The sequence below is a fragment of the Amblyraja radiata genome, chromosome 3, assembly GCF_010909765.2.
Source record: "Amblyraja radiata isolate CabotCenter1 chromosome 3, sAmbRad1.1.pri, whole genome shotgun sequence".
Classification (NCBI taxonomy): domain Eukaryota; kingdom Metazoa; phylum Chordata; class Chondrichthyes; order Rajiformes; family Rajidae; genus Amblyraja; species Amblyraja radiata.
In genome coordinates this window covers 106,959,757-106,986,938 of record NC_045958.1, presented here as the reverse complement: position 1 = coordinate 106,986,938, position 27,182 = coordinate 106,959,757, and the positions used below count along the sequence as shown (strand labels likewise).

The window sequence follows — 27,182 nt, the reverse complement described above, 5'->3', positions numbered from 1 at the left end:
GTCCTTCTGGCTGCAAACACCTTTGATTCTGAGTGGATAGAGTCCTCGAAGAAAGTTCTGTTTGAACTCTGCCCCACTACACAGCGGAATGTTTCCCATAAAGGGGCACAGAAAGACGTTAACAACATAAATAGTTGCCTTAAAGTAATGAATGAGTGTGGGGAGAATATCCTAGATTTGTCTCTCACTACTTGGATGAACTGCTGCCGGTGACATTTTTTAACATGGATGTCTCGAGCCTACTTGGGAGAATGAAGCAGCTGTACGCTGAGATCTGTTCAATGAAGCACGCCATACAGCTACAGGCTGATGTAAGCGAAGATTTTCGTGCCATCACAGGGGACATTGATCGCCAAGTGTGTACATTGGAGCGCACCTTGATCACTACTCCAGTGTGTGCATTGGAGCGCACCACTGACCTGACTCGGGGCGGTGGTCCGGATGCATTGGCGGCGTTGGATGGAGCCATTGGCATGGCAGATACAGCACTGGGAGCTGCACCGGCAGGAGCCTCTGGCTTAGTTGTCGGAGTGAGGGCTGCGGCGGAGGGCCTTGCATTAAACGTGGAGAATAGTCTCAGTGGTCTAACGTTACAAGACTCTCCAAAGTGGAGTCATGTTGTGAAAAAGGGTCGACGTCATGCTCCAGACAACACTGTTGGTAAGCCAAAATTGTCCACCGGGCAGAGGAAGAAATCCAGTAACACTATGCCTATTATTGGTACCGGAGCTATGGGCAACATCAAAATGATTAAGACTAAGCTGGTGAGTGTTTTTGCCTCCAAGTTTTCACCGGATCTAGATGTCAGAACTTTATCTGTCTATCTTAATGAAAAACTTGGCCGTGAGGTTACCTGTCAAAAGATTGACACTGTACACAGTAGATACAGTTCATTTAAAGTATCTGCGGAATGCAATGAGGTTGGCGAAATGTACAATCCGGAGCTCTGGCCAGAAGGGGCATTTGTCCGGCGCTATTACGAGCCGCGCAGGGTTGGAATCATCGGATCAAGCACCGCGCCTGCCGCGGGGGGAATGAGTATACCTGCTGGTGCTAGGGGCACTCACTAGTCTCGCTAAATGAACATTCGGGTACTATCGTACAATTGTCGTGGTCTGCGTATGCGCAGGGCATAAAGCTCGCCGCTCAGTTGTTGACAACCTCCTGGAGAACTGTGAAATACTATGTATGCAAGAGACATTCTTAGCGAAGCAACACTTGGAGAAACTCAATTCTCTCAATGACAACTTTCATGGGGCTGGGGAGTCTACAACTGACCTTGGCATGGGAATAGTCAGAGGTAGGATACCAGGTGGTGTGGCTATTCTATGGAACAAGAAGCTTGACTCATCAGTAAGTGTGATTCGGCTTGATGTTGACTGTTGCATTGCCATACACTTTACTCACAACGACAAGGAATTTGTTATCTTGAATGTATATACACCCTATGAATGCCATCAGAATGAGGATGAATATTTAGATAGACTTGCTTTCATCTATTCTTTCATTCAAAACAATGATTATTGTAGTGTATATGTCATTGGGGATATGAATGCAGATATCTCAGATAGGAACTCATTATTTACCAATCATATGGCTCAGTTCTGTCAAGATAATAATTTAATATTGTCAAGCAAAGTGCTTTTACCTACAGATAGTTATACTTATATTAGTGAGGCCTGGCACACCACATCATGGCTGGACCACTGTATTAGTACAGCTGATGCACATGCTTCATTGGGGTGTATGAGCAGTCTGTACGGGGCAGCAATGACTGATCATATACCTGTTGCTATGACAATAAATGTTGAACACATACCTGTGGTATCCAGAGATAGAAATAGCTTTAATACAGAAAAACTGGATTGGTCAACCCTTACAAAGGATGACATCCTAGCCTATTATGCCTATACAGATACATCCTTAAGCAATATTCATCTACCTAAAGATGCAATAATATGTAGTAATGTTAATTGTAAAGATATGAAGCATAGGAGAGATATCTGCTCCATGCATAATGATATAGTAAGCGCCTTATATGTAGGCAGTAAGCCCTATTGCAAGCATAAAAATATGACACATAACATCAGACCTGGCTGGAATAAGTATGTAGCTGAGTGTCATACTGAAGCCCGTGAAGCCACCAAATCATGGGCTATGGCAGGTAGACCCAGACAGGGGCCTGTGTTTGAGCACAAGAAGCTCACTAATGCAAGGTATATGTATGCTGTTCGCTTCATCTGTAAAAATGAGCAAGCTATGAGGGCTGATTCCATGGCTAAGAAGCTCCTAAGTAACAATGCTACTGATTTTTGGAAGGAAGTGAGAGCTCTTAGCAGTTGCAAAACATCTCTACCATATACTGTAGGTGGAAACTCCGGAACAGCTAATATCGCGGAATTATGGCGACAACATTATAGCTCTTTATTCAACTGTGTCCAATGTGACTTGTATAGGGTGGACAATATTGAGAGTAATGACTCGATGGTGATTATGTCACATGAGGTGTATCATGCCATGAACAAGCTGTCCAACAACAAAGCAAGTGGCTTGGATCATATCTCTGCTGAACATCTTAAGTATGCGAGTATGAGGATAGCTCCTCTCCTAGCTATTTGTTTTACTGGCTTTATGATTCATGGCTTGTTACCAGACTCAATGTTGTCTGTCCTGTTAGTGCCGGTCATTAAGGACAAAGCTGGTAAAGTAGGCAGCCTAAATAATTGCAGGCCCATAGCTTTAGCCAGCATATTGTCAAAAGTTTTAGAAAGAGTTCTGCTGGATAGAATAAATGAGTTTGTTAACTCCACAGATAACCAGTTTGGCTTTAAAGCTAAACATGGCACTGACTTATGCATATATGCCCTAAAGGAGATTGTAAACAAATATAGAGGCAAAAACTCTTCAATCCTTATGTGCTTTATTGATGCTTCCAAAGCCTTTGACCGTGTTAATCACAGACAGCTCTTTGGTAAAACGAGTCAAAGAGCGGTGCCTGAATACATTGTTAGAATTCTGGCCTACTGGTATGCCCACCAGACTATGCAAATAAAATGGGGCAATAGGGTCTCAGCCCCATTTTAGGTTAGCAATGGTGTTAGACAAGGGGGAATTTTGTCCTCAGTCCTTTTTAATCTATATATTGATGATCTGTCTAAACAATTGAAAGCCTGTAACACTGGGTGCGTGATTGGTAATATTTTAGTGAACCACATTACGTATGCAGATGATCTTGTGGTCTTTAGTCCATCTAGTGCTGGTCTCCAGCAGTTCCTTACTATATGTTCTGTGTATGGTGTGGAACATGGCATTAAATATAATGCTAGTAAGAGTGCTGTTATGATCTGTAGAACCAAAGAGGATAAATGTCTAAAATATCCTGATTTTAAATTGTCTGACAATAATCTCAGTGTCTGTAATACGATAAAATATCTAGGGCATGTTATTACAGAACAAATGACAGATGATGAGGATATTTATAGGCAACGACGCACGCTGTATGTACAGGCGAATATTCTCTTGCGTAAATTTGGTGCGTGTGCAGATGTGGTGAAGTTGTCGCTATTTAGAGCATACTGCGCACCACTCTACACTGCGCACCTGTGGTAGAACTATTTAAAGACTAGTATGCAGAGACTAAAGGTGGCATATAACGATGCCATGAGAACACTGCTAAGGCAACCTAGATGGTGTAGTGCCAGTAATATGTTTGTGGTTGCAGGAGTCAGTACTTTAGAAGCTATCCTAAGACACCACATGTATAAATTCATTTGCAGGATAAATGACTCTACAAATGTGCTTATTGTGGCCTTGTCAAACATAAGGGTTAGCACTACACCGTACGATACCAGCTGTGGAGACACTGGTATCGTTGTCTCGTTGTAGGACATTGATCATCTTTTCATCTGGATTTTTAACTTATGTATTGTGTTTTTTGTTGTTTTTTTTTAATAATATAAATTATGATGTTTTTATAAGTGATATACCAAGATTTTATATGTATTTATGATATTTGATATGCAATGCATTTTTAATGTAATGTTGCCCCTTGTCTGAACCTTGAGTCCGTAATAAAGTGTATTATTATTATTATTATTATTATTATAATTATTATTATTATTATTATTATTATTATTATTATTATTATTATTATTATTATTATTATTATTATTACGGTACAGCAGGTCGTTAGTTGTTAGTTCACCGTTACCGCTTCCAAGACTGACCAGTGTAGGAAGTGGGTGTTAGTATGAACCATATAGTAAGGTGGGGTTAGTGATGCTATTTCTACTATTCACACGCAATAACCAATCTACAACAACCTTTATCTCAATATCAGTAAGACAAAGGAGGTAATGGTTGATTTCCGGAAGTGAAACCGTACGCATAACCCGGTATACATTGACGGCGCCGAAAGGGAGATTGGCTGAAATAGATATGGCTAAAAGCTATCGCTTCCGAGGAGTAAATATCGCCAGCTACTTGTCTTGGTCCACCGACATCGAAACAATGGTTCAAGAAAGCACTCCAACGCCACTACTTCCTTAGAAGACAAACGCATGTCCTGAACTACTCTCACCAGTCTCTACAGATGCGTCGTACAATAACTTTTATCGGGATGCATCACAGCTCGGTTTGGGAACAACTCCATCCAAGACCGCAATAAATTGCAGATAATTTGGACGCAACCCACACCATTACACAAAACAACCTCCCTTCCATTGACTCCATTTAAACTTCCTGCTCCCTCGGTAAAGCTACCGGCATAATCATGGTCGAATCTCATCTCGCTCGCTCCCTCTTTTCTCCTCTCCCATCGGGCAAGAGGTACAGAAGTGTGACAACGCGCACCTCCAGATTCAAGGACAGTTTCTTCCCAGCTGTTATCAGGCAATTTGCTGGTCGTATCAACAACTAGAGAATGGTCCTGATCTACTATCCATCACACTGGAAACCCTTGGGCAGTCTGGAATCGGACTTTACTGCACTTTATCTTGGACTACACGATATTCCCTTCATCATGTATCTATTCACTGCGGATGGCTCGATTGTAATCATGAATTGTCTTTCCATTGACTGATTAGCGCGCAACAAATGCATTTACTTTACCTCTGTACACGTCACAATAAACTAATCTAAACTAAGCTAAACTAAGCTAAACTATACTAAACTAAACAAACTAAACATTCTCCCGGCGACCGCTGTAACGGGTATAGCTTGGACCCAATAGCAGCACAGAATCAGGCAGGTATAGTTGGTAACGAACTTTATTACGATACTGTAACACAAAGTAGTAACACAGGAATGGGTACGCCGTACTCACACAGAGGCTCAGGATTGAGCGAGGATTCCGAAGAGGGGCAGGCAGGAGACGTAGTCGGGGTAGCGGAAGGTCCGGTCACCAGGAGATCCAACACACGATGCAAACAAACCAGCGAGGGACAGACGAAAGGAGAGTCGAAGCCAGGCAGGAAGTCGGGAAATCGCTGGAGAGTCTTGCATGAATGCTGAGAACAATCTGGCACTGTGTGAACGGTGAGGAGAGTCTATAAACCGGGTTAATTGGTGATCAGAGGCAACTGAGTGCAACAGGTGAGGAGAGTTGGGCTGATGAGAGGGGAGTGGCAGGCAGGCAGGGGAAGTGGATGAGAATGAGGAGAGGGCAGACTGTGACAGAACCCCCCCTCAAGGGACGGCTCCTGACGTCGCAAAACAACAACAACAAAAAACAATAAAGAAAATAAACCCAATCCCACGCAGAGTTGGGTGGGAGGAGGGGGATCGGAGGAGGGCTAATATTCGTCTGAGACATCCATGTCCGCATCCTCCTCCATAGCATCAGAGGAAAGCTCCGTCTCGTCGTCACTGGGCGCCTCAGACGGAAGAGGGGACAGAGTCTCATGGGCGGCGACCCCTCTCGGAGTGGCGGACTTGGACGGCTGGTCGGGATGACGCCGGTGAAACTCCCTGACGAGGGAGGCGTCCAGGATGTGTCGAGCAGGAACCCAGGACCTCTCCTCTGGACCGTAACCCTCCCAATCGACCAGGTATTGGAGACCCCTCCCGCGATGGCGGGAGCGCAGGAGGCGGTGCACCGTAAAGGCGGAGCCTCCGTCGATGAGACGAGGCGGTGGAGGAGGAGGGACTGCGGGGACCAGGGAGCTCTCCCGGACTGGCTTTACTCTGGACACGTGGAACGTAGGATGGACCCGCATGGAACGAGGCAACTTGAGCCTCACAGCCGCTGGGTTGATGACCTTCTGGATCTCAAAGGGACCGATGAACTTGGGTGCCAACTTCTTGGACTCCACCCTCAAGGGAAGGTCCCGGGTCGACAGCCACACCTTCTGGCCCGCGAGGTAGGTGGGGGCCTGGGTGCGGTGACGGTTGGCAGCCGTGGCGTAACGGTCCACGGAGCGGAGAAGAGCCGCACTGGCTTGGGTCCACGTCCTGCGGCAGCGACGAATGAAGGCCTGGACCGAAGGGCAGGAAACCTCTTTCTCCAGCGCCGGGAACAGTGGAGGCTGGAACCCGTAGGCACACTGGAAAGGAGAGAGCCCAGTGGCCGAGCTTGTCAGGGTGTTGTGGGCGTACTCCACCCACAATAACTGCTGGGACCAGGAGGAGGGATGCTTGGACACCATACACCGCAGCGCCGTCTCCATCTCCTGATTCTTCCTTTCAGTTTGGCCGTTGGACTGGGGATGAAATCCGGACGTCAGACTCACGGTGGCCCCCACAAGCGTGCAGAACTCCCTCCAGAACACAGAGGCAAACTGGGGTCCCCGGTCGGAGACCACATCGACGGGGAGACCGTGGAGCCTGAAGATGTGGAGTAACATGAGCTCGGCAGTTTCCTTGGCTGACGGAAGCGTGGGCAGGGGCACGAAGTGAGCCATCTTGCTAAATCTATCGACCACGGTCAGGATGGTGGTGTGACCACGGGATGGGGGCAGGCCGGTAACGAAGTCCAGGGAGATGTGGGACCATGGTCGATGGGGTACAGGCAGTGGAAGCAGATGACCCGCAGGAGCTTGGTGTGAGATCTTGTGCTGGTTGCAAACGGGACAGGCGTTGACAAACTCCCGAGTGTCCTTCTCCAGCGATGCCCATCAGAACCTCCGTAGCACCATCTCCTTGGTCCGCTGAATGCCGGGATGACAGGTGAATCGAGAGCTGTGGGCCCACTGAAGGACGTCGGACCGCAGGGCAGAAACCACAAACAGGCGATCAGGAGGGCATGCGCTGGGTCCCGGCTGGTTCTCCAAGGCCGCCTTGACCCTCTCCTCCACTTCCCAGGTGAGGGAGGCAACCCTGCGCGAGGACGGGAGGATGGTGTTGGAGCCAGAGGCAGGCTCTTCCTTCGCCAAGAACTGTCGAGAGAGGGCATCGGGCTTCACGTTGCGGGACCCAGGTCGGTAGGAGAGGGAGAATTTGAAGCGGGTGAGGAAGAGAGACCAGCGGGCTTGACGAGAGTTGAGCATCTTGGCTGACTGGAGGTATTCAAGGTTCTTGTGGTCAGTCCAAACCAAGAAAGGCTGCTCGGTTCCCTCCAGCCAGTGACGCCATTCCTCCAACGCCAACTTAACCGCCAACAGTTCTCGGTTGCCAATGTCATAATTCCTCTCAGCAGGGGTCAGGCGTCGGGAGAAGAAGGCGCATGGATTGAGCTTCTGGTCCCCGGCAGCCCGCTGGGATAGAACAGCTCCCGCCCCCACGTCGGAGGCGTCCACCTCCACCACGAACTGTCTCTCTGAATCCGGAACTTGGAGGATGGGGGCCGATGTAAACCGTGTCTTGAGTGTCTGAAAAGCTTCGTCGGCCGCGGCAGACCACCGGAACGGAACTTTGAAGGAGGTGAGTGCCGTGAGGGGTGCGGCCACAGTACTGTAGCCACGGATGAACCGTCGGTAAAAATTGGCGAACCCCAGGAACCTTTGGAGCTACTTGCGGGAGTCAGGAACAGGCCAGGTGGTGACAGCAGAGACCTTGGCGAGGTCCATCTTGATGTTCCCTTGGCCAACGATGTATCCTAGGAAGGAGACTGACGGGGAGTGAAACTCGCACTTCTCAGCTTTAACGTTCTCCAGGAGCCGATGTAGAACTGCCTGGACGTGGTGTACGTGTTCCTCCTTGGTCCGTGAAAAGTTGAGGATGTCATCAATATAGACGAACACGTACTTGTTCAACATGTCTCTGAGAACGTCATTGACCAAAGCCTGGAAGACGGCCAAAGGGCATCACCAGGTATTCATAATGTCCCGTGAGAGTGTTGAAGGCGGTCTTCCACTCATCTCCCTCTTTGATGCGGACCAAGTGGTAGGCGTTGCGTAGATCCAACTTCGAAAAGATGGTGGGCCCCCTCCAGGAGCTCGAAAGCATAGGAAATGAGTGGGAGAGGGTAGCGATTCTTCACCGTGATGCCGTTGAGCCCCCGGTAATCTATGCAGGGACGCAGAGATTTGTCCTTCTTCTCCACGAAGAAGAACCCAGCCCCAGCAGGAGACGAGGAGGGACGGATGAGACCAGCAGCCAAGGAGTCGTTTATGTATTTCTCCATGGCGCCTCTCTCAGGGGCGGACAGGGAGTAAAGGCGACCCCTAGGAGGTGCGGAACCAGGCAGGAGGTCTATGGCGCAGTCACAGGGCCGATGAGGAGGAAGGGAGGTGGCCCTAGACTTGCTAAAAAAACCTCCCCAAAGTCATGGTACTCTGCTGGGACCCCGTCAGATCTGGAGCAGAACTGGAGCAGGTGGCCGGTTGAGGAGCTGAGGCTTGCTTCAGGCACACTTGGTGGCAGGAAGGGCTCCAACCCAAGATGACCCCCGTCCTCCAGTCGATGTTGGGGTTGTGTCGCCGAAGCCAGGGGTAATCCAGAATAAGGGGAAGACGGGGAGACTGCAGGATGTGGAACTGGATGGTCTCATGGTGATTACCAGACAGGAGCATGCGCACTGGGTCCGTCTGGTGAGAAACAGCCCCCAGGTGATGGCCGTCAAGGGCGTTGGCGGGAACAGGTTCAGGCAGGGGAACACAACTGATGCCAAGCTGGCGGGCTAGTTCCTTGTCCATCCGATTAATGTCACAACCAGAGTCTATGAAGGTGGCGAGGGTGTGAGAACCATCAGACAACAGCAGACGGGCATGACAAAGAGGGCGTCGGGCAGAGGAAAGTTCAGAGGTTCGACTCACCAGTAATTCCTCCGCTACTGGTGAGTCTGGCCTTTTACTGGACACTTGGAGATGTAATGACCCTGTCGCCTCTCCCGACGTCTGGCCAGGATGCGTCGGTCCAGACGGGTCGTTAGCTCGATAAGCCCATCCAGAGAAGAAGGAAGGTCGTGGGACACCAACTCATCCTTGATATAGTCATTCAAGCCCAGCAAGAAAGCGTCACACTGGGCCGGGGCGTTCCAATCACTCTGACGGGCCCTCGTGCGAAAGTCGATGGCGAAGTCAGCGACGCTCTGGTTCCCCTGGCTCAACCCCAGCAGACCTCCCGCAGCGTCCGCCCCCATCGAAACCTCACCGAACACCTTGCGAAGCTCCGCGGCGAAGGCCTGGAAAGAGGAGCAAGCCGGCGTGCGTCGCTCCCATTCAGCCGTTCCCCACAGCCGAGCTCTGCCAGTCAGGTGATTAATGGTAAACGCCACCCTCGCCGCTTCCTGGGCGAAGGTGTAGGGCTGTAGGGCGAAGAGAATGGAACAGTTCGTGATGAATGGGTTGCAGCCCTCCGGGTCTCCAGCGTAGCGCTCCGGGGTTCCCACCCGGGGCTCAGGTGATGGCCCTGGCGGACCGGGAGCTGGTGCTGTCGGAGCCGGAGGCGAAGCATGGGGTGTAGCCTGGGCAAGGGTGGTCGTCAGCTGTTGGACCTGGGTGGCTAGTGCAACCAATGCTTGCTCCTGGTTTGACACAGCCTGTCGAACCTCAGAGTTGGAGGCAGTGAGCATAGCTTCGTGCTGCAGGAGCGTGTGCTCAATCCTCTCGAAGCGGTTTGACGGAGACGTTGTGTGCGCTGAGTCCATTGTTGGCCAGATTGTACTGTAACGGGTATAGCTTGGACCCAATAGCAGCACAGAATCAGGCAGGTATAGTTGGTAACGAACTTTATTACGATACTGTAACACAGAGTAGTAACACAGGAATGGGTACGCCGTACTCACACAGAGGCTCAGGATTGCGCGAGGGTTCCGAAGAGGGGCAGGCAGGAGACGTAGTCGGGGTAGCGGAAGGTCCGGTCACCAGGAGATCCAACACACGATGCAAACACACCAGCGAGGGACAGACGAAAGGAGAGTCGAAGCCAGGCAGGAAGTCGGGAAATCGCTGGAGAATCTTACATGAATGCTGAGAACAATGTGGCACAGTGTGAACGGTAAGGAGAGTCTATATACCGCGTTAATTGGTGATCAGAGGCAACTGAGTGCAACAGGTGAGGAGAGTTGGGCTGATGAGAGGGGAGTGGCAGGCAGGCAGGTGAAGTGGATGAGAATGAGGAGAGGGCAGACTGTGACAACCGTGAGTCCTCCGAGACCTTCAGCCCCCCTCCCACAGGCTTCAAAGGCGAACAAATTTATGGATTAATTGGCTTCTGGAAGCTGTACATTGTCCCTAGTATACAGGATAGTGGCAGTGTACAAGTTGATCACTAGTCGGTCAGGGCGCAGTGGGCCGAATGGCCTGTTTCCACGTGTATCTCTGAAATAAATTAAAGTACAGTGAGACGGGAGAGATTGATGAGGGGCCACAGGGCATTTCTTCACTCAGGGCATAAATATGGAATGAGCTCCCAACGACGCGGTACACCTTTAAAAATAGATTTGAGCAGATATATGGATGGGAAGAGTTTAGAGGTATACTCGCACAATATGCACACTCGGCCTGCCTGCCACTCGCACAATATGCACACCTAGTCGGCATGGGCGGTACCTGAAATCCCTCAACTCACTCGAGAATCGCATTTCTAATCTTTCTCGAGTGTTTGCACATACTGCGAACTGTCTACCTCCGAGCACCCGTGGGCATGTCCGGCCGCACAGTGGCGCAGCTGTATAGTTGCTGCCTTTCAGCGCCTGGGACCCGGATTTGATGCAGACTAGGGTGCTGTCTTTACAGAGGGCTGCTTTTCAAGAAGCAGGATGAAATAATATTTATCCAGATATCTGTGGAAGCTCGCGCGGTTTTCCTACAAATCAGTCGATAGACTGCCTCTGTAATGGAGAAAGACGCAAAAAAAGGGGAGGGAGCTGTCAGAGAGCGTCCAGTTGAAGGCGTGGGCTGGGTGAACCTGAATCCAATCCAATCCAATCCAACTTTATTTGTTAAGCACTTTAAAACAACCAATGTTGTCCAAAGTGCTGTACAGAAAAATAAACAAGACATCATAAACAGACAACATAACAGCAAAGTGCTTTACATAAATTAAATAATAAGTTCCATTACAAACCATAGAAAAAGGTTTAAAAAAATGAATAAAATGGACACAACGCATTTTAGAGTTCAACACAAACGTCCCCCCACAGCAGAATCAAAACTTTCCACTGTGGGGAAAGGCACCAGAAAGTTAAGTACTCTTCCTCTGTGAAACACCCGAGGTCGGGGCCCATTTGTGGCCTTGCAGCCAGTCCGATGATTTTCAGAGCCCTCTTGCCGTGAAGTTGGAACTTCGGCGTCGGGTGAAACATTCCTCAGCGGCTTGGAGAAGTCTGGAGCGGCTGCCTCCTCCCTGGGGACCGGGGCACTCGCAGTCCTCAGGCCGCGCCGATTGTAGCTCCGACCCCGGCGAACTCGAAATCTGGCTCTGCGGCGCTCCAAATCCAGCGCCGCCCGCGGCCGGACGCCCGCAGCCCCAGCTCCGCGATGTTGGGATCGACAGCCACAGCGTTCCGGAGCTTACCGCACGGCGACCCGGTAAGGCATCGCCCGCTCCCTGTTGGTATCCCAGCGCTGCACCACCGCCGCCGAAGCTGTAGTCCCGGCCGGTCCCGACAGGAAACGCCGCTCCATTCTCGACGGTAGGCCGCGAGGACGGGGTGAAGAAGCAGCTTGGAGGAATGCTGCCTCTCCGACCAGGTAGGGGACTAAGAAATAAAGTTTCCCCCTTCCCCACCCCCACCCCCCCACATAGAAGACCTCCACTAACATTTTTTAACAGGACTTAAAATAAAATAAAATAAAAAAGGAGTAGAGACGGACTGCGGGCAGGCAGCCATACACAGACGGCGCCCACTCCCGCACATCCGCAACTGGTAAATTGTGTATGGGTGCAGGAGGAAACAACAATTTAGCCGTCAATGTAGCGGATAAAGAGTTGTGAGATGGTCTCAGTTTATGTCTGGAGCAAGGATTGTTCGGTGTAGCCAACAAATAACAGGGAAAGCGGGGGCCCATGAGAATGCCGATTCTTACACATGTCACCGAATAACGTGGGAGGAGGCAATATGGACGTAGTTGAGGGGAAAACAAGCCCCCCCCCCCCCCGCATACCACCCTTGTTAGTGTAGATGGATCAGTCAGCCGACCCTCCTCTCAGCGCCATAGTTTTCTCGCACCCTCCAAACGGAGCAAGGATAGTTCCTTAATTCCTCATCTTTCAAACCACCGGCCTTCGCATTCAACATGTTTTACTATACGATAGATACTATAGAACATTGCTTATCCAAGGAGAGAAATTGGTGGGCCAACAGTCATAAAACACAAAATACATGAAACATGAAATTAAACTGACCAGTGGAAAGGATTGGGGATGTGCAAAGATTGGGGAGGGGCGAGGGGGAGCCAGTCTACCCCACGACAGAAGGGGGAGGAGTTGGATAGTTTGATAGCCACCTGCATCTTTGTGGAAACAGTCTGATGTTGAAGGTATTCCTCAGGTTGACCAGCATGTTGTGGAGGGGGTGGGTGAGCTGTATTGTCCAAGATGCTCCGCAGTTTGAGGAGCATCCTCCCCTCCAAGCCCACCTCAAATGAATCCAACTCCCCCCCACCCACCCCAGATCGGAGCCAGTCTGTTTGTTATTCCTGTATACACTTTGTTTGATCTCTTTCCTCGACGGAGATGCGACTTTTCCCTCGTATCTCCATCAGCACTGCGCTTTAACATCGTGGAGCTGGCTGTCCCTTTGTATGGGATCGACCGCGGGAGCTTCAAATGCAGGAGTTTCGACCGGCCCGATCGCGGGAACTTCGATCGCCGCCTGCGGAAGTTTCGATTGCCCCGACGGCGGGACAAAAGGAGGAAATAATAAATAAACGAATGAATGAATGAATGGATGAATAAGTTTATTGGCCAAGTATTCACATACAAGGAATTTGCCTTGGTGCTCTGCTCGAAAGCGACAACATCACATATTGTTAGGAATAACACATAAAACATTAAACATTAAAGATTATCGATTAAACATGCGAATTCAATAAAATACTACTGCAAAAGCAGGCTACAGATATTTGTTTATTGAGTAGAGCTACTACTCGTGGAAAATTAACTGTTTTTATGTCTGCCTGTGGCAGCTTTGACAATCCGGAGTCGCCATCCGGACGGAAGTGATTTAAAGGGTTTGTGGCCAGGGTGGGAGGGGTCAGAGATGATCTTGCCCGCTGGCTTCCTGGCCCTTGAAGTGTACAGCTCGTAAATGGAGTGGAGGTTGCAGCGAATAAACTTCTCGGACGATTCGCTGCAGCCTCCGGATGTCGTGCTTGGTGGCTGAGTTGTGTGCCTTCCATCACAGTGGGGAAGGTACAAGTTATTTGCCTTCCATTACAGTGGGGAATGTGAGGTCGCAGTAAAACAAGATGGCCATGCTGCCTGCTCTTGTGAGGACTTGGAGAGAATGCCGTGAGGGCAGCAATCTCGGTGTTTTGCGGGACGTTGCTTCATGAAGACATGCCGGAGTTTAGTGCGAGGGTGTACAGCTTTCTGTCTCTTCGGGCGGACAGGGACTGCAGAGAGAGTGATTGCGGTTGGTACAACTCTGGCCACATCACGGTGAAGGTGTGCGTGTAGCCCAGACATTGAACTAATGGCTGTGGGTCGCTGCTTATGCTGTGTGCCCTGGGGATTCTCACACACCGTTGTGGTGGCTGCTTAAGATTATGTTAAATGTTTATGTGGTTATGTATTTTGTTGCTTTTTTTTGGCTCTTGACAAATTAAATTCTTTGTATGTTAACATATGTGGCTAATAAATAAATGAATTACAATTACAATTATTTTCCACTGCGGTAGCTCACAACTATCCAGTTGTCCAAATATGATAACTAACCTACAAACACCCCCTCTCCTCCTTTAACCCTGCCCTATCCCACCAGGATGGGCGTCTATTTTTCTCTTCACCATTCTCCCTGTCCTCTGCCACCTATATGAATTCCTCTAATTTCAAATGTCATACGTCTTCTATTCTGAACCTTTTTTCCTCTTGGTCCTTTTCCAACTTTCTGCCAATCAAACACCCCACCCTTCACCCGCATCAACTCATTACTTGTCAGGCTTTTTCTTGCCACCACCTCCCTTTACTCTTGATCCCACCTATTATAAACTGTCCGAAGGAGTGTCACGACCTCAAGCGTCACTAATCCATGCCTTTCAGAAACGTGGCTGACCGACTGATTACTCAACGTTGCACCCAAACTGCTCCACCATTTCAACGATTAATTATAGAAGACGTTTCCTTTCTAACTAACGTGATTGATTTTTTTTTGTGACGGAAGAGAGCAATTGGTTGCATCAGGATTAAAAGAAATGGAATTTAGTGGAATAATGCAGTCTTGAAAAGTTGAATTATTTTAGCATGAAGAAAAATGTCCCTCAGAGTTTCTCAGGAAGCGGTACCAGTAATATTTAATTCATTAAAGCTGTTGGTAGTATTCGTGTAGGTGGCACATTATTTTGAGATGCAGTAACAGACATTTGAATGGGCGAAAATTAAACAGATCACGTTTCATGCTCAGAGTAAGTATTTGATCAGTGAAGATGCGATATAAACGAAGTCACATTTCTAAATAGGCCACACCTATAGAGAGATTTGGGAAAACAGGTGGATAATTGATTGAAATGGTGGAGCAGTTTGGGGACTCGGAATTTCTGAAAAGTGATATAGCCTAAAAGAACTAACAAGGTTCCCTATCCCTAAATACATGTTTCGGTCATAGTTAATAGCATCGAGTTCATTTTGGGCGTGACATTTCAGATAAGACGGAATGGTTTGATGATGCTCAAAAAGGACTTTACCTAAATTATTCAAACGATGAAGGGCATATATTATCTGCATTGAATTTAAAAATCGGGTTCAGTTTTTCGTTTTAGATCGTTGCATGATCAGATACAGTTTTGCGAAATCATGATATGTATGGAAAAGATAGGCGAGAAAATGTGCCGCCATTGTCGAATGGATCAAGATGTAAATAATATAACATTGAAACTGACTGTTGGCGGAACAAACCGAGATCGCGGCATTACGTGTACAATAATTAATTATTGTTAGGAAAGTAGAATACATTGAAGTATCAAGTACCGACTGCAGACGATCTCACAAAGTAAACAACTACAAACGCCCTGCACCGCCCTGTCCGGCTCAGATATCCATCATTGTTGGGCAGGAACTGGTGTGGCTTCGAGTATCCGTCTACGGATTTCCCGTCGGCAGTAGAAATACACATTGATTGGATGGTCATAACTCAATGTTACCAGTGCGATGTTTAACTGTGTTTGTAATGGAAATGAAGACGTGGAGAGAGATTAGATTTGCGAAGCGACTGCCCCGATGCAACAACGAATAATTCGTGTACTCAGAAAGATAGTCAGTGGAACCATCTGCTCCGTGCAGACAATTAGAATAACTCCCTACCCATCCCATTCCACGTCCCATTCCCACGTCAGCACACGACTCGTTATTTCAATTAATTTCCTACAAAGATCCGGTCTCCATCAAGCAGCGCCACACAGCCCCACGCTGTTTCTACATCCAACCGCCATGCGCCTGTGGCTTTTAGGCCACCGATCCTCATTTCATTCCACCTCATTTGTTCCCTTTTTTCTTTTTATCTTTCACTCTGTTCGTCACCTCTGCCTCATCTCCCCGGAAGTGTCTGTATTTATAGGCAAGCACCGCTCCTCCAGTATCCCCGCTGCACCCCGCCCAGTTATTTCCTCTACGCTCCTCTTACAAGCATTATCATCTACCCTAAAAGTACCGTGTCTGCAATTGGATATAATGCCCGAGCAATAACTGTTGCTGCTGTGTCTGCTGTTTGCAGAAGACTTCGGCTTCGTCTCCGCAGGTTTCACAGAAACCTCAACAATCTGATACTTACGTACAATGGGTTTCCCTGCAAAGGTCCATTGACGAGGATAAAGCAGGGATACTGGAGCAGAGAGACCACGGCTGCCAGAGCCAGCGTCATCCCCAAGGTTTTCCCATAGTGACACAGAGGGAACCTGCAAGAGTAGAGGTTTAATGCAAAGCATTGAATCGTGCCCACGAATGCATCATCCGAGCAATAGAGGTAACTGATACAGGCTGGTCTTTATGATCCAGAGGAACCTATCCCAATCTCACATATTGATTGCTTCCGAGTATCACCTCCATTATTCGTTGTTTGGACCGAGCCCAGGGAACATTGCCCATTCCCCGCCCAGCCCTCAGCCGGTTTCATTTCACCGTCTTCTTAAGGAGGATTCAGCATAGAAACATAGACAAATAGAAAATAGGTGCAGGAGTACGCCATTCGGCCCTTCGAGCCTGCACCGCCATTCAATTTGATCATGGCTGATCAACCAACTCAGTATCCTGTATTAGCATTCTCTCCATACCCCCTGATCCCTTTAGCCCCAAGGGCCACATCTAACTCCCTCTTAAATATAGCCAATGAACTGGCCTCAACTACCTTATGTGGCAGAGAGTTCCACGGATTCACCATTCTCTGTGTGAAAAATGTGTTCCTCATCTCGGTCCTAAAAGACTTCCCCCTTATCCTTAAACTGTCACATCTTGTTCTGGACTTCCCCAGCATCGGGAATAATCTTCCTGCATCTAGCCTGTCCAAACCCTTAAGAATTTTGTAAGTTTCTATAAGATCCCCCCTCAATCTTCTAAATTCTAGCGAGTACAAGCCGAGTCTATCCAGTCTTTCTTCATATGAAAGTCCTGCGATCCCAGGAATCAGTCTGGTGAACCTTCTCTGTACTTCCTCAGATTAGAAGACCAAAACTGTACGCAATACTCCAGGTGTGGTCTCACCATGATCCTGTACAAAGGTCGCCTTAAAGGTCGCCACAATCCAGATCTAATGCTTCGGGCTTTGGCTACTAAACCCTGGTCCATCCCTCATGTGACGAGTTCACTTACGTAATGACGATGTACGTATGGAGTCCGCCGTAAAGGAAGGCGCGGTTGACAGTTTGCAGGATGAAGGTCAGGTACTGAACCTCCAATACGGGGATGGCGGCGCACACCGTGAAGGTGACAGATAACGTGACGGTAATGGTGAGAGACAGCACCGCGGATTGCATGTCCGCCAGTCTCTCAGAGACAGCCGTGCCTGGGGAAAAGTGAAACGTCGTTAACGATCCGCGTTCCCCATCAGTATCACTATATCCTACCCGATCCAGAGAGTTTATCCCTGAGGGTGGGAAGGGTTGACTTCCCCGGTGGTGTCCGCGAGAGGAAATGTAAGAGTGAGTCATGCGCTGAGTGAGGGTGCGAGATAAAATACTGTTGTAAAAGTGCAGGCACCGTAGTGAGGGGGACGCGGGGATATGGCGGCAGAGAGCGCCACTTCTCATCAGAATGCCAAGTATCAGATTTAGTAGGTATGTTGCAAAGCCTACCTGAAGCGTCGCTGAAAATCTGTCGCAGCGGGTGTGCGCGATTTTGGCGCCGTTTAGAGGGGGCGGGTTTAAAACGCGATTTTCTCTAAGCTGTTCCAATCGAAAATGTTCAGCCTAGTTAATTATTAACGAAACATCGCTGAAAGACCCCGTCGCAAAAGCTATTATTATGTTTAAAGGCCTTGAATAATAGTTATAGTAGTTTAAAAATCAATCTCTAAACCCGCGACCGCCAGCAACCGCAGGGTCTCATAAAGCAAACCACAGAAGGTAGGCTGTATATTTTTACATTAAAAAGGGCTTCTAAAGATCCCTTTATGCAAAGTTTAATATTGCGAGTAGCTCATTTTGGGCCCATTATATCCCGCAGTATTTTTCTCGGCATTTGGGGGCACAAATCTACCGCAATGTGAACGTTCTAAACCAGCGCGTTCACAGGAACCCACTGGAAAGCTGATTTAAATGGACATTTATTTACAGCAATTAAACACCAAATTCCTTCCATTTGGCCTATAAATTAATGTAAATGAGATTTAAAAATCATGTTTTATTGTGAATTATTTGTGAATATTATTTGGACATTTAGGCTATTTAAAAATGTTAATCATTTATTAAGAAATGGATAGATGTTTAGATCTAGTAATTGAAGTCTGAAATTAGCTACAATTAGGTAACTAACTAATTATATGCTTTAATTTCAGGTCATCCAAGTAAGATTATTTTATATTTGTTTCAGAATGCTTCAATCTATGATAACTGACAATTTCATTCACTTCTCTTAATTTTTAAGAAAGTTATGGGCTTTTGACTGTTCACGATCACAGCTTTTTTGTTATGTCCATAGAAAATCAATAGGGAACAAGATGCTCATTTCCCAGTATGAAAATGGCCATACCTTTTTAAATACTTGAGATATGAAAGTGAATTAGGTGTCAAATTAAACTTATTTTTATGCTTTATCTGATGGGATAAATTACAGACTTGATTTTTAAAATCTCAACATTTTGTAACATTGCTAGATTTAGCACTCACAGTCAAAGAGACATTGTCTTACTGCGTCGTAACAGGCCCTTCGGCCCAACTTGCCCAGATCGACTAACATGTCCATTCTACACTCGTCCCACCTGTCTGCTCTTGGCCCATATCTCTATAGGGAGGTTTCACGGCAGTCGGGTCACGATCCATGACCCGTACTGTTGCTACGCTACTCCAAATGGAGTACACGCGATGTACTGCAGGTAGGCACTTACCATTGTTTCCAGCGTAGCGGGCCCGTTAAAACCCGCTGAAATTGTCAATTTTTGCGCTGTAAATAATTATGGAAATCGGGATAAGCGTGTGAGACATTTAGCCTACTTCAGAATTCCAAAAGTGAGGAGAAATGACGGTAGAGCGAAGCGGGAGCTGAAGGGACAACAACAGCCCGAGTGCTTGGCGAACATTGGCCGTTTGCTCACTGCATTTCATCAACTAAGGCATTATTTGTGTTTTTTCTTGATTCCTTTGGCATTAAAAAGTTTCAGAAGTGATAAATCTGGCTGTAAATTTTTTCAATCGCCCATGATTATCAAGTGGGTTTTACATACAAAATGAAAACGCATCTGAAAAAAAATTTACAGCCAGATTTATCACTTCTGAGAATTTTTAGATACCAAAGCAATCAAGGAAAAACACAAATAATGCCTTACTGTTAATGAAATGCAGTGAGCAAACGTGATAATTCCCAATATTTTCAATTCCGATATCTGCACGGCCAATGTTTACCAAGCACTTTAACTGCTGTTTTCCCTTCAGTTCTCGCTTCTCTATACCTTCATTTCGCTTCACTTTTGGAATTCTAAAGTTGGGTACATGTCTCACACACTTACCACGACTTCCACAATTTTTTTCAGCGCAAAAATTCAACATTATGGCGGTTTTTAACAGGTAGGAAAGTACGCGTTTATTGCATTAATAACATATACCGGAAGTTACGGATGTCCTCCAGATGGATTGAGCGGCTCCGTGCGTCAAGCCCTATGACCCAGTGACCTTGCGTGCAACCACCCTATAAACCTGTCCTATCTATGTACCTGTCTAAATATTTATTAAACGATGCGATAGGAACAAATAATGTATTGTCATATGTGACTAAGCAGAGTGAGATTCTTTGCTTGCATACACAATGTATAAAAATAGCAGCCACCTAAGCCGATGACAAACTGACAAAGCACGTAACTGCAACTACCTCGTCCGGCAGCTCGTACCATACACCCATCAGCCTTTGTGTGGAAACATTTACCCCTCAGGTTCCTAGTAAATCTTTTTCGTTCCTCAACTTGAACCTGTGCCTCTGTTCCCCGTTTCCCCTCCTTTGGGAAATAAATCTTGCGTCTGCCGAATATATTCCTCGCGTGATTTTGTACACCTCTATAAGATCACCCCTGGTAATCAGGCGCAGCAAGGAACAGAGCCCAGATCCAGAGCCCTAGAGCCTAGACCCTCGAGTCCTGTTAACATCGCAAATCTTATTTGCACCCTTTCCGCTTTGACACCTTTCCTCTAACATGAAGCCCAAAACTGAACACAATGTTGCCAATGCGGCCTCAACAACGTCTTATAAAACTGCAACATGACCTCCCAACTTACTCTGACTGAAAAAGGCCAATGTGCCAAAAGCCTTTTTGACCACTCCATCTACTCGTGATGCCACTTTCAATGAACTAGGTATCCGTGCATTTAGAACCCTCTACTCTGCAACCCCCCCCCCCCCCAGGAACTCTACCATTCACTGTGTAGGTCCTACCCATGTTAGCGCTCCCAAAATCCAACACCTCACATTTCACTGCATTCCTCAGTGCACCTGCACAACCAATTAAAACCCTGTTGCAATGTTTGAAAAACGTATTCACTACCACTGCATTACCACCCACTTGACATCAAAAAACTTGCTAATCATGCTATGTACGCTCTCATTCATATAATCGATATATATTACAAACAGCAATGGGCCAGAACCGAACCCTGAGGACATCACTAAATACAGCCCTCCAGTGCCAAGAGCAACCTTCCACAAACATCCCCTGCTTCGTTGCCTGAAGCCAATGTCATGTCCATTCGGGTATCTCTGCTTGCGTCCCACGGCATCTAACCTTCAGAGCAGCCGACCATGCGGAATCTTGTCGAATGCCTTATTGAAATCAATGTATACAACGTGCACAACTCTGTCTTCATCGACATTTTTGATCAAATCCTCACATAACAGATTCGTGAGACACGACGTCCCGCGTACATGTTGAAGATCCATAAGTAGCCCACGTCTATCTAATGACTGTGTGAAATATCTGCAATTGAATAGAAGCGACTCAGAACTCCCGGGTTACCTGATGTGTCCAACCGCTTGTTTCTCCGTTTGTGTCGGTCGAAGATCAACCCATTCCATGGCGCGCACAAGATGCCGCATAATTGGATAATACCAAGGGCGTTTGTAAACTTGCTGACTGTATAAGTAAAGAACAGAGGTAGAAATAGCAATGTATAGGGAGGTTTCACGGCAGTCGGGTCACGACCCATGACTCGTACTGCTGCTACGCTACGCCAAGTCGAGTACACGCGATGAACTGCAGGTAGGCACTGACCATTGTTTCCAGCGTAGCGGGCCCGTTAAAACCCGCTGAAATTGTCATTTTTTGCACTGTAAATAATTATGGAAATCGGGATAACCGTGTGAGACATTTAGCCTACTTCAGAATTCCAAAAGTGAGGAGAAATGACGGTAGATAGAGGCGAGAGCTGAAGGGACAACAGCAGCCAGAGTGCTTGCGAACATTGGCCGTTTGCTCACTGCATTTCATCAACTAAGGCATTATTTGTGTGTTTTCTTGATTCCTTTGGCATCTAAAAAGTTTCAGAAGTGATAAATCTGGCTGTAAATTTTTTAAATCGCCCATGGTTCCCAAGTGGGTTTTTACATACAAAAAGAAAACGCCTCTGAAGCAAAATTTACAGCCAGATGTATTACTTCTGACGTTTTAGATGCCAAAGGAATCAAGAAAAAACACAAATAATGCCTTACTGTTGAAATGCAGTGAGCAAACGCGATAATTCGCAATATTTTCAATTCCGATATCTGCACGGCCAATGTTCGCCAAGCACTACTTTAGCTGTTGTTGTCCCTTCAGCTCTCGCTTCTCTTTACCGTCATTTCGCTTCACATTTGGAATTCTGAAGTTGGGTACATGTCTCTCACACTTACCCCGACTTCCACATTTTTTTACAGCGCAAAAATTCAACATTTTGGCGGGTTTTAACAGGTAGGAAAGTACGCGTTTCTTGCATTAATAACATATGGGGAAACGAAGGCGCAGCCAACAGCCATTTAAGGAAAGAAAATAACCGATACAGATCCGATACTGCGGCCAAGTTTAGAGTATTGTGTTCAGTTCTGGGCACCATGTTATAGTAAATATGTTGTCAGGTTGGAAAGGGTACAGAGAAGGTATACGAGGATTTCGCTAGGACTCCAGTCTTTGCTTCAGGGATAGGTCGTGCAGGCTGGATTTCAATTTCTTGGAGCGCAGGAGAATAGAAACATAGAAACATCGAAAATAGATGCAGGAGGGGGCCATTCGGCCCTTCGAGCCAGCACCGCCATTCATTGTGATCATGGCTGATCGTCCCCAATCAATAACCCATGCCTACCTTCTCCCCATATCATATAAACATAGAAACATATAAACATGGAAAATAGTTGCAGGAGTAGGCCATTCGGCCCTTCGAACCTGCACCGCCATTCAATATGATCATGGCTGATCATCCAACTCAGTATCCTGCACCTGCCTTCTCTCCATACCCCCTGATCCCTTATCTACAAGGGCCACATCTAACTCCCTCTTAAATATAGCCAATGAACTGGCCTCAACTACCTTCTGTGGCAGAGAATTCCAGAGATTCACCACTCTCTGTGTGAAAAATGTTTTTCTCATCTCGGTCCGAAGATATTTCCCCTTTATCCTTAAACTGTGACCCCCTTGTTCTTGACTTCCCCAACATCGGGAACAATCTTCCTGCATCTAGCCTGTCCAACCCCTTAAGAATTTTGTAAGTTTCTATAAGATCCCCCCCTCAATCTTCTAAATTCTAGCGAGTACAAACCGAGTCTATCCAGTCTTTCTTCATATGAAAGTCCTGACATCCCAGGAATCAGTCTAGTGAACCTTTTCTGCACTCCCTCTATGGCAAGAATGTCTTTCCTCAGATTAGGAGACCAAAACTGTACGCAATACTCCAGGTGTGGTCTCACCAAGACCCTGTACAACTGCGGTAGAACCTCCCTGCTCCTATACTCAAATCCTTTTGTTAGAAAGAATCTCATCTGATTTACCCGCAGGCCGCTGTTCGATTAGCATTAAATTAAGTGCTCTTTAAAACAACCTTCATTCCCCGCTATCCGCCATCGTGCTGCCTACTGTCTCTTGTAATTTTTCTCTCACTACGCTGCATTTGAACTTCTAACCTCTCACCTCCCTGTGTCTGATATGAGATCCCTTCCCAATACCAATCTATTTTAAATCCGCCCGTGAAGCATTAGCGAACCTGCCTGCAAAAAAATATTGGTACGCTTTCAGTTAAGGGAAACCCCCGTCCCTTTTGTACAGCTCACCCCTGCCCCAGAAGAGATCTCAATCGACCAGAAATCGGAATTCCTGCCCCCTTCACCAACTACGCAGCCACACATTCATCTCCCCCTAACTTTCTGTTTTCACCCTCCGTTCTCTGACATCAGTCTGCCTCGTGTGTCTTAATGAACACTCCTTCATTTGCAGGCACGGATGCGAGGTTCGTAGTTAAATGAACGGTCTTCCCCTAGCGTAATTACACGCATTTCACTTTTCATCCCTTGTAATTTTCTTCGAACCAAACATATTGTCCTTCGTACCTGGAGTCGGCTGAATGACATATCTCCACGCCATTTGCTGAAGAAATCAGATATCTATAATCTCTCGTCATTTACATAATGTTCTAATTGTACACTTCCGCCAGTGTAAACTATTTATTTTTATTCTCCTTTGTGGAGTAAACACGTCCTAAGAAGATACGGTTCTAATGCGGGCGAATGGGATTACCGCATGAAGGACAATGTGCCGATGCGTCTGACGGGGCTGTTTCTGGACGGCACTTCTGTATGACGACATGATTCCACCAGATATATTTCCCACTCTCGTAAACCTGGTTAATTCCCTCTGTGCCTTCAGTCCTCTACACAATGTCTCCATCTTTCTTTCGTTCCTCGATCCCGCAACTTTCTGTCCCAGAATTCCCTCACCACCCAGACCACTCATCCCTCTTTATTTCGCATCTGAATTGATCATTCTCGTTATTCTCATACTGCCTCTTCGTCTCCAGCTCCATTGTTGCACCATCACTAATCGATTACACCGCCCCATTCCATCGTTCCATCGATTCTTGTTGTTTCCTCCTTCCCAGCGACTTTAAAAACTGTCAATCCTACTCGACCTTCTCCTTATTTACCTTCTTCACCCTCTCTGTCAATTTAATCTCTTGCACTCTATAATATTTCACTTCAATCTTGTCCCATCGACTACCCTCATATACACTGTTATTGCTCCATTCAAGATTCATGCACCCTTGCTAACCTTCATTCTTTTCTAATATCCCTATTCCCAATTAACGTATCTCCACATGTCACTCCCTTTATTCCCTTTGCTTCCGTCCCTTTCAATTCATCTACACCACAGTCTCCCAGCCCGCATATGCCCCTCCTCCGTGTTCCCTCCACCATTCCCTATCTCGTAGTATCAAGGGATGGCTACTACCCCTTACCTTGCCCGGGATCACCGTCCGCCAGGAAATCCAACATGGGATTTATCGTTCCGATAAACAATATAATCCGCAGCTGAATGACTGAGAACCAAAGCAGCTGCGTGAGGAAGAGGCTGGAGAAGATACAATTCCTGAAGGAGGGAACGTCTTCTTCTTTCTCATTGTTCAATGAGCCTAGAGAGAGGGAGTGGAGTGTATAGGAAAGTAAACACATAAAGTAGATGCAAATGTCAGCAGTTCTGTGTTGTGTCATTCCATGTAAATATTTCAGCCGGCGATGGTGGATAAATGTGTATATGTTTCAGAAGGGGCGTGCGTTAGCGGGTGTAGGTCGTGTGCCGACGACGTTTATGTTTCAAATATGCTGAACGCATCGTGCAAACGGTGGCATTTGCCTTGGGAAGTCTTGCTTTTGGCCTGTACGACAGTAGCAATAAATCACGACCATCTACTGACTTTCCCTACTTTCTGCCAATCTGCCTATTTCGATATTTCGCGCATCCTATCCATAAGATTCCGAAGTTTATGATTCGATCGCCCCGCCGAGACATTGAGAAAGAGCTGCAGTTTGGAGAGGCAACCGAGAAGGTGGAGTATTAAAGTTGTCAGATGAATGGAAATGGTAGGATGGAGGTGCAGCGTGTTACGGGGATAGATCCAGGGATGGAATAGTGTACATTGGGAGAAAGGGGAGGATCGGCGATATTTCAAGCTGGTAAAAGCAATAAAAGTGAATAGATGTAGGGAAGGGGGCGAAAGCCAGACGATAGAACGTGCGGAAACATGCGGAAACGACTATGTGGTGGACATATCGGAAATTGAAGCTAGCAGGATGAGAAGAATGATATAAGGAAATTGGAATGAAAGGACATGGTGGGGAAAGTCGTGTGGTCATAGGTAAATATCGCAGTGGCATAGTAATGACATCAGGATTAGCAATGTTACAACATTTTGAGATTTAAAAAATCAAGTCTGTAATTTATCCCATCAGATAAAGCATAAAAATAAGTTTAATTTGACACCTAATTCACTTTCATACCTCATGTATTTAAAAAGTTATGGCCATTTTCATACTCGGAAATTAGCATCCTGTTCCCTATTGATTTTCTATGGAAGTAACAAAAAAGCTGTGATCGTGGACAGTCAAAAGCCCATAACTTTCTTAAAAATTAAGAGAACTGAATGAAATGTTCAGTTATCATAGATTGAACCATTCTGAAACAAATATAAAATAATCTTACTTGGATGACCTGAATTTAAAGCATATAATTAGTTAGTTACTCAAGTGTAGCTAATTTCAAACTTCAATTACTAGATCTAAACATCTATCCATTTCTTAATAAATGATTAACATTTTTAAATAGCCTAAGTGTGCAAATAATATTCATAAATAATTCACAATAAAACATGATTTTTAAATCTCATTTACATTAATTTATAGGCCAAATGGAAGGAATTTAGTGTTCAATTGCTGTAAATTAAAGTCCATTTTAAATCAGCTTTCTAGTGGGTTCCTGTGAACGCGCTGGTTTAGAACGTTCACATTGCGCTAGATTTGTGCCCTCAAATGCCCAGAAAAATACTGCGGGATATAATGGGCCCAAAATGAGCTTCTCGCAATATTAAACTTTGTATAAAGGGATCTTAAGAAGCCCTTTTTAATGTAAAAATAAGCTACATACCTTCTGTGGTTTGCTCTATGGGACCCTGACGGCTGTCGGTGGTCGCGGGTTTAGAGATTGATTTTTAAACTACTATAACTATTATCCAAGGCCTTTAAAACTAATAATAGCTTTTGCGACGGGGTCTTCCAGCGATTTTTCGTTAGTAATTAACAAGGCTGAACATCTTCGATTTGAACAGCCTAGAGAAAATCGCGTTTTAAAACCGCCCCCCTCTAAACGGCGCCAAAATCGCGCACACCCGCAGCGACAGATTATCAGCGACGCTTCAGGTAGGCTTTGCAACATACCTATCAGGATGAGGGGGAATAGTCATAGGACTGTAGAATATATGAGTGAACAATATATAGTAAGATGAAGGGCCATGCAGGACAGAAAGGTCGGAGGCCAATTTGTGAAAGAGGCGTGAAGTGGAAAAGTGCTAGGGAGCTCGGGATCAACAGGGTGGATTCTTGGTCGCAGGTCTCAGCATTGGAAGCAACTGTTGGTGCAGAATGCGGAAGGGAAGTGACTGGGAGGTCAAAGAGGCAGTTGGGCGAAGTTGGCTGAGACGCGAGGAAGGGGGGGGGGGGGGGAGGGGGGGGGGGACGGCCATATTTGGAAATATAACAATGACCATAGGAAAATCAAAGACCAAATTGTAGGCAAGTAGGGGCAAGTTGGGAGCGGAATGGACAACGCAAAAGCACTTTGAGACAACGCAACTTGCCGATCATAAAACACCCATTGCACTATTAGCTTATATCCTATTCACCACCCTCTCTGTAATCCCGTCCGATTGCCCTAGGCTGCGGTGTTCATATCGGGACCAGGTTACAGTCGGGAACTAACATCATTCCGTACAATTGTGGAATGT

The 27,182-nt window shown here is 46.7% G+C and overlaps 1 protein-coding gene across 1 annotated transcript; it reads right to left on the bottom strand.

Annotated features, from left to right (window-relative positions):
- Positions 1–15,471: 15,471 nt before the first annotated feature.
- On the bottom strand, positions 15,472–21,041 carry LOC116971585 (solute carrier family 43 member 3-like). The gene is made up of 4 exons (XM_033018819.1): positions 20,954–21,041; positions 17,341–17,533; positions 16,307–16,430; positions 15,472–15,695 (listed from the first exon to the last, which is right to left on the bottom strand). The coding sequence occupies exons 1-4, from the start codon at positions 21,039–21,041 to the stop codon at positions 15,579–15,581; spliced, it is 522 nt and encodes a 173-aa protein (XP_032874710.1). The 3' UTR covers positions 15,472–15,578.
- Between the last annotated feature and the right edge of the window lie 6,141 nt (positions 21,042–27,182).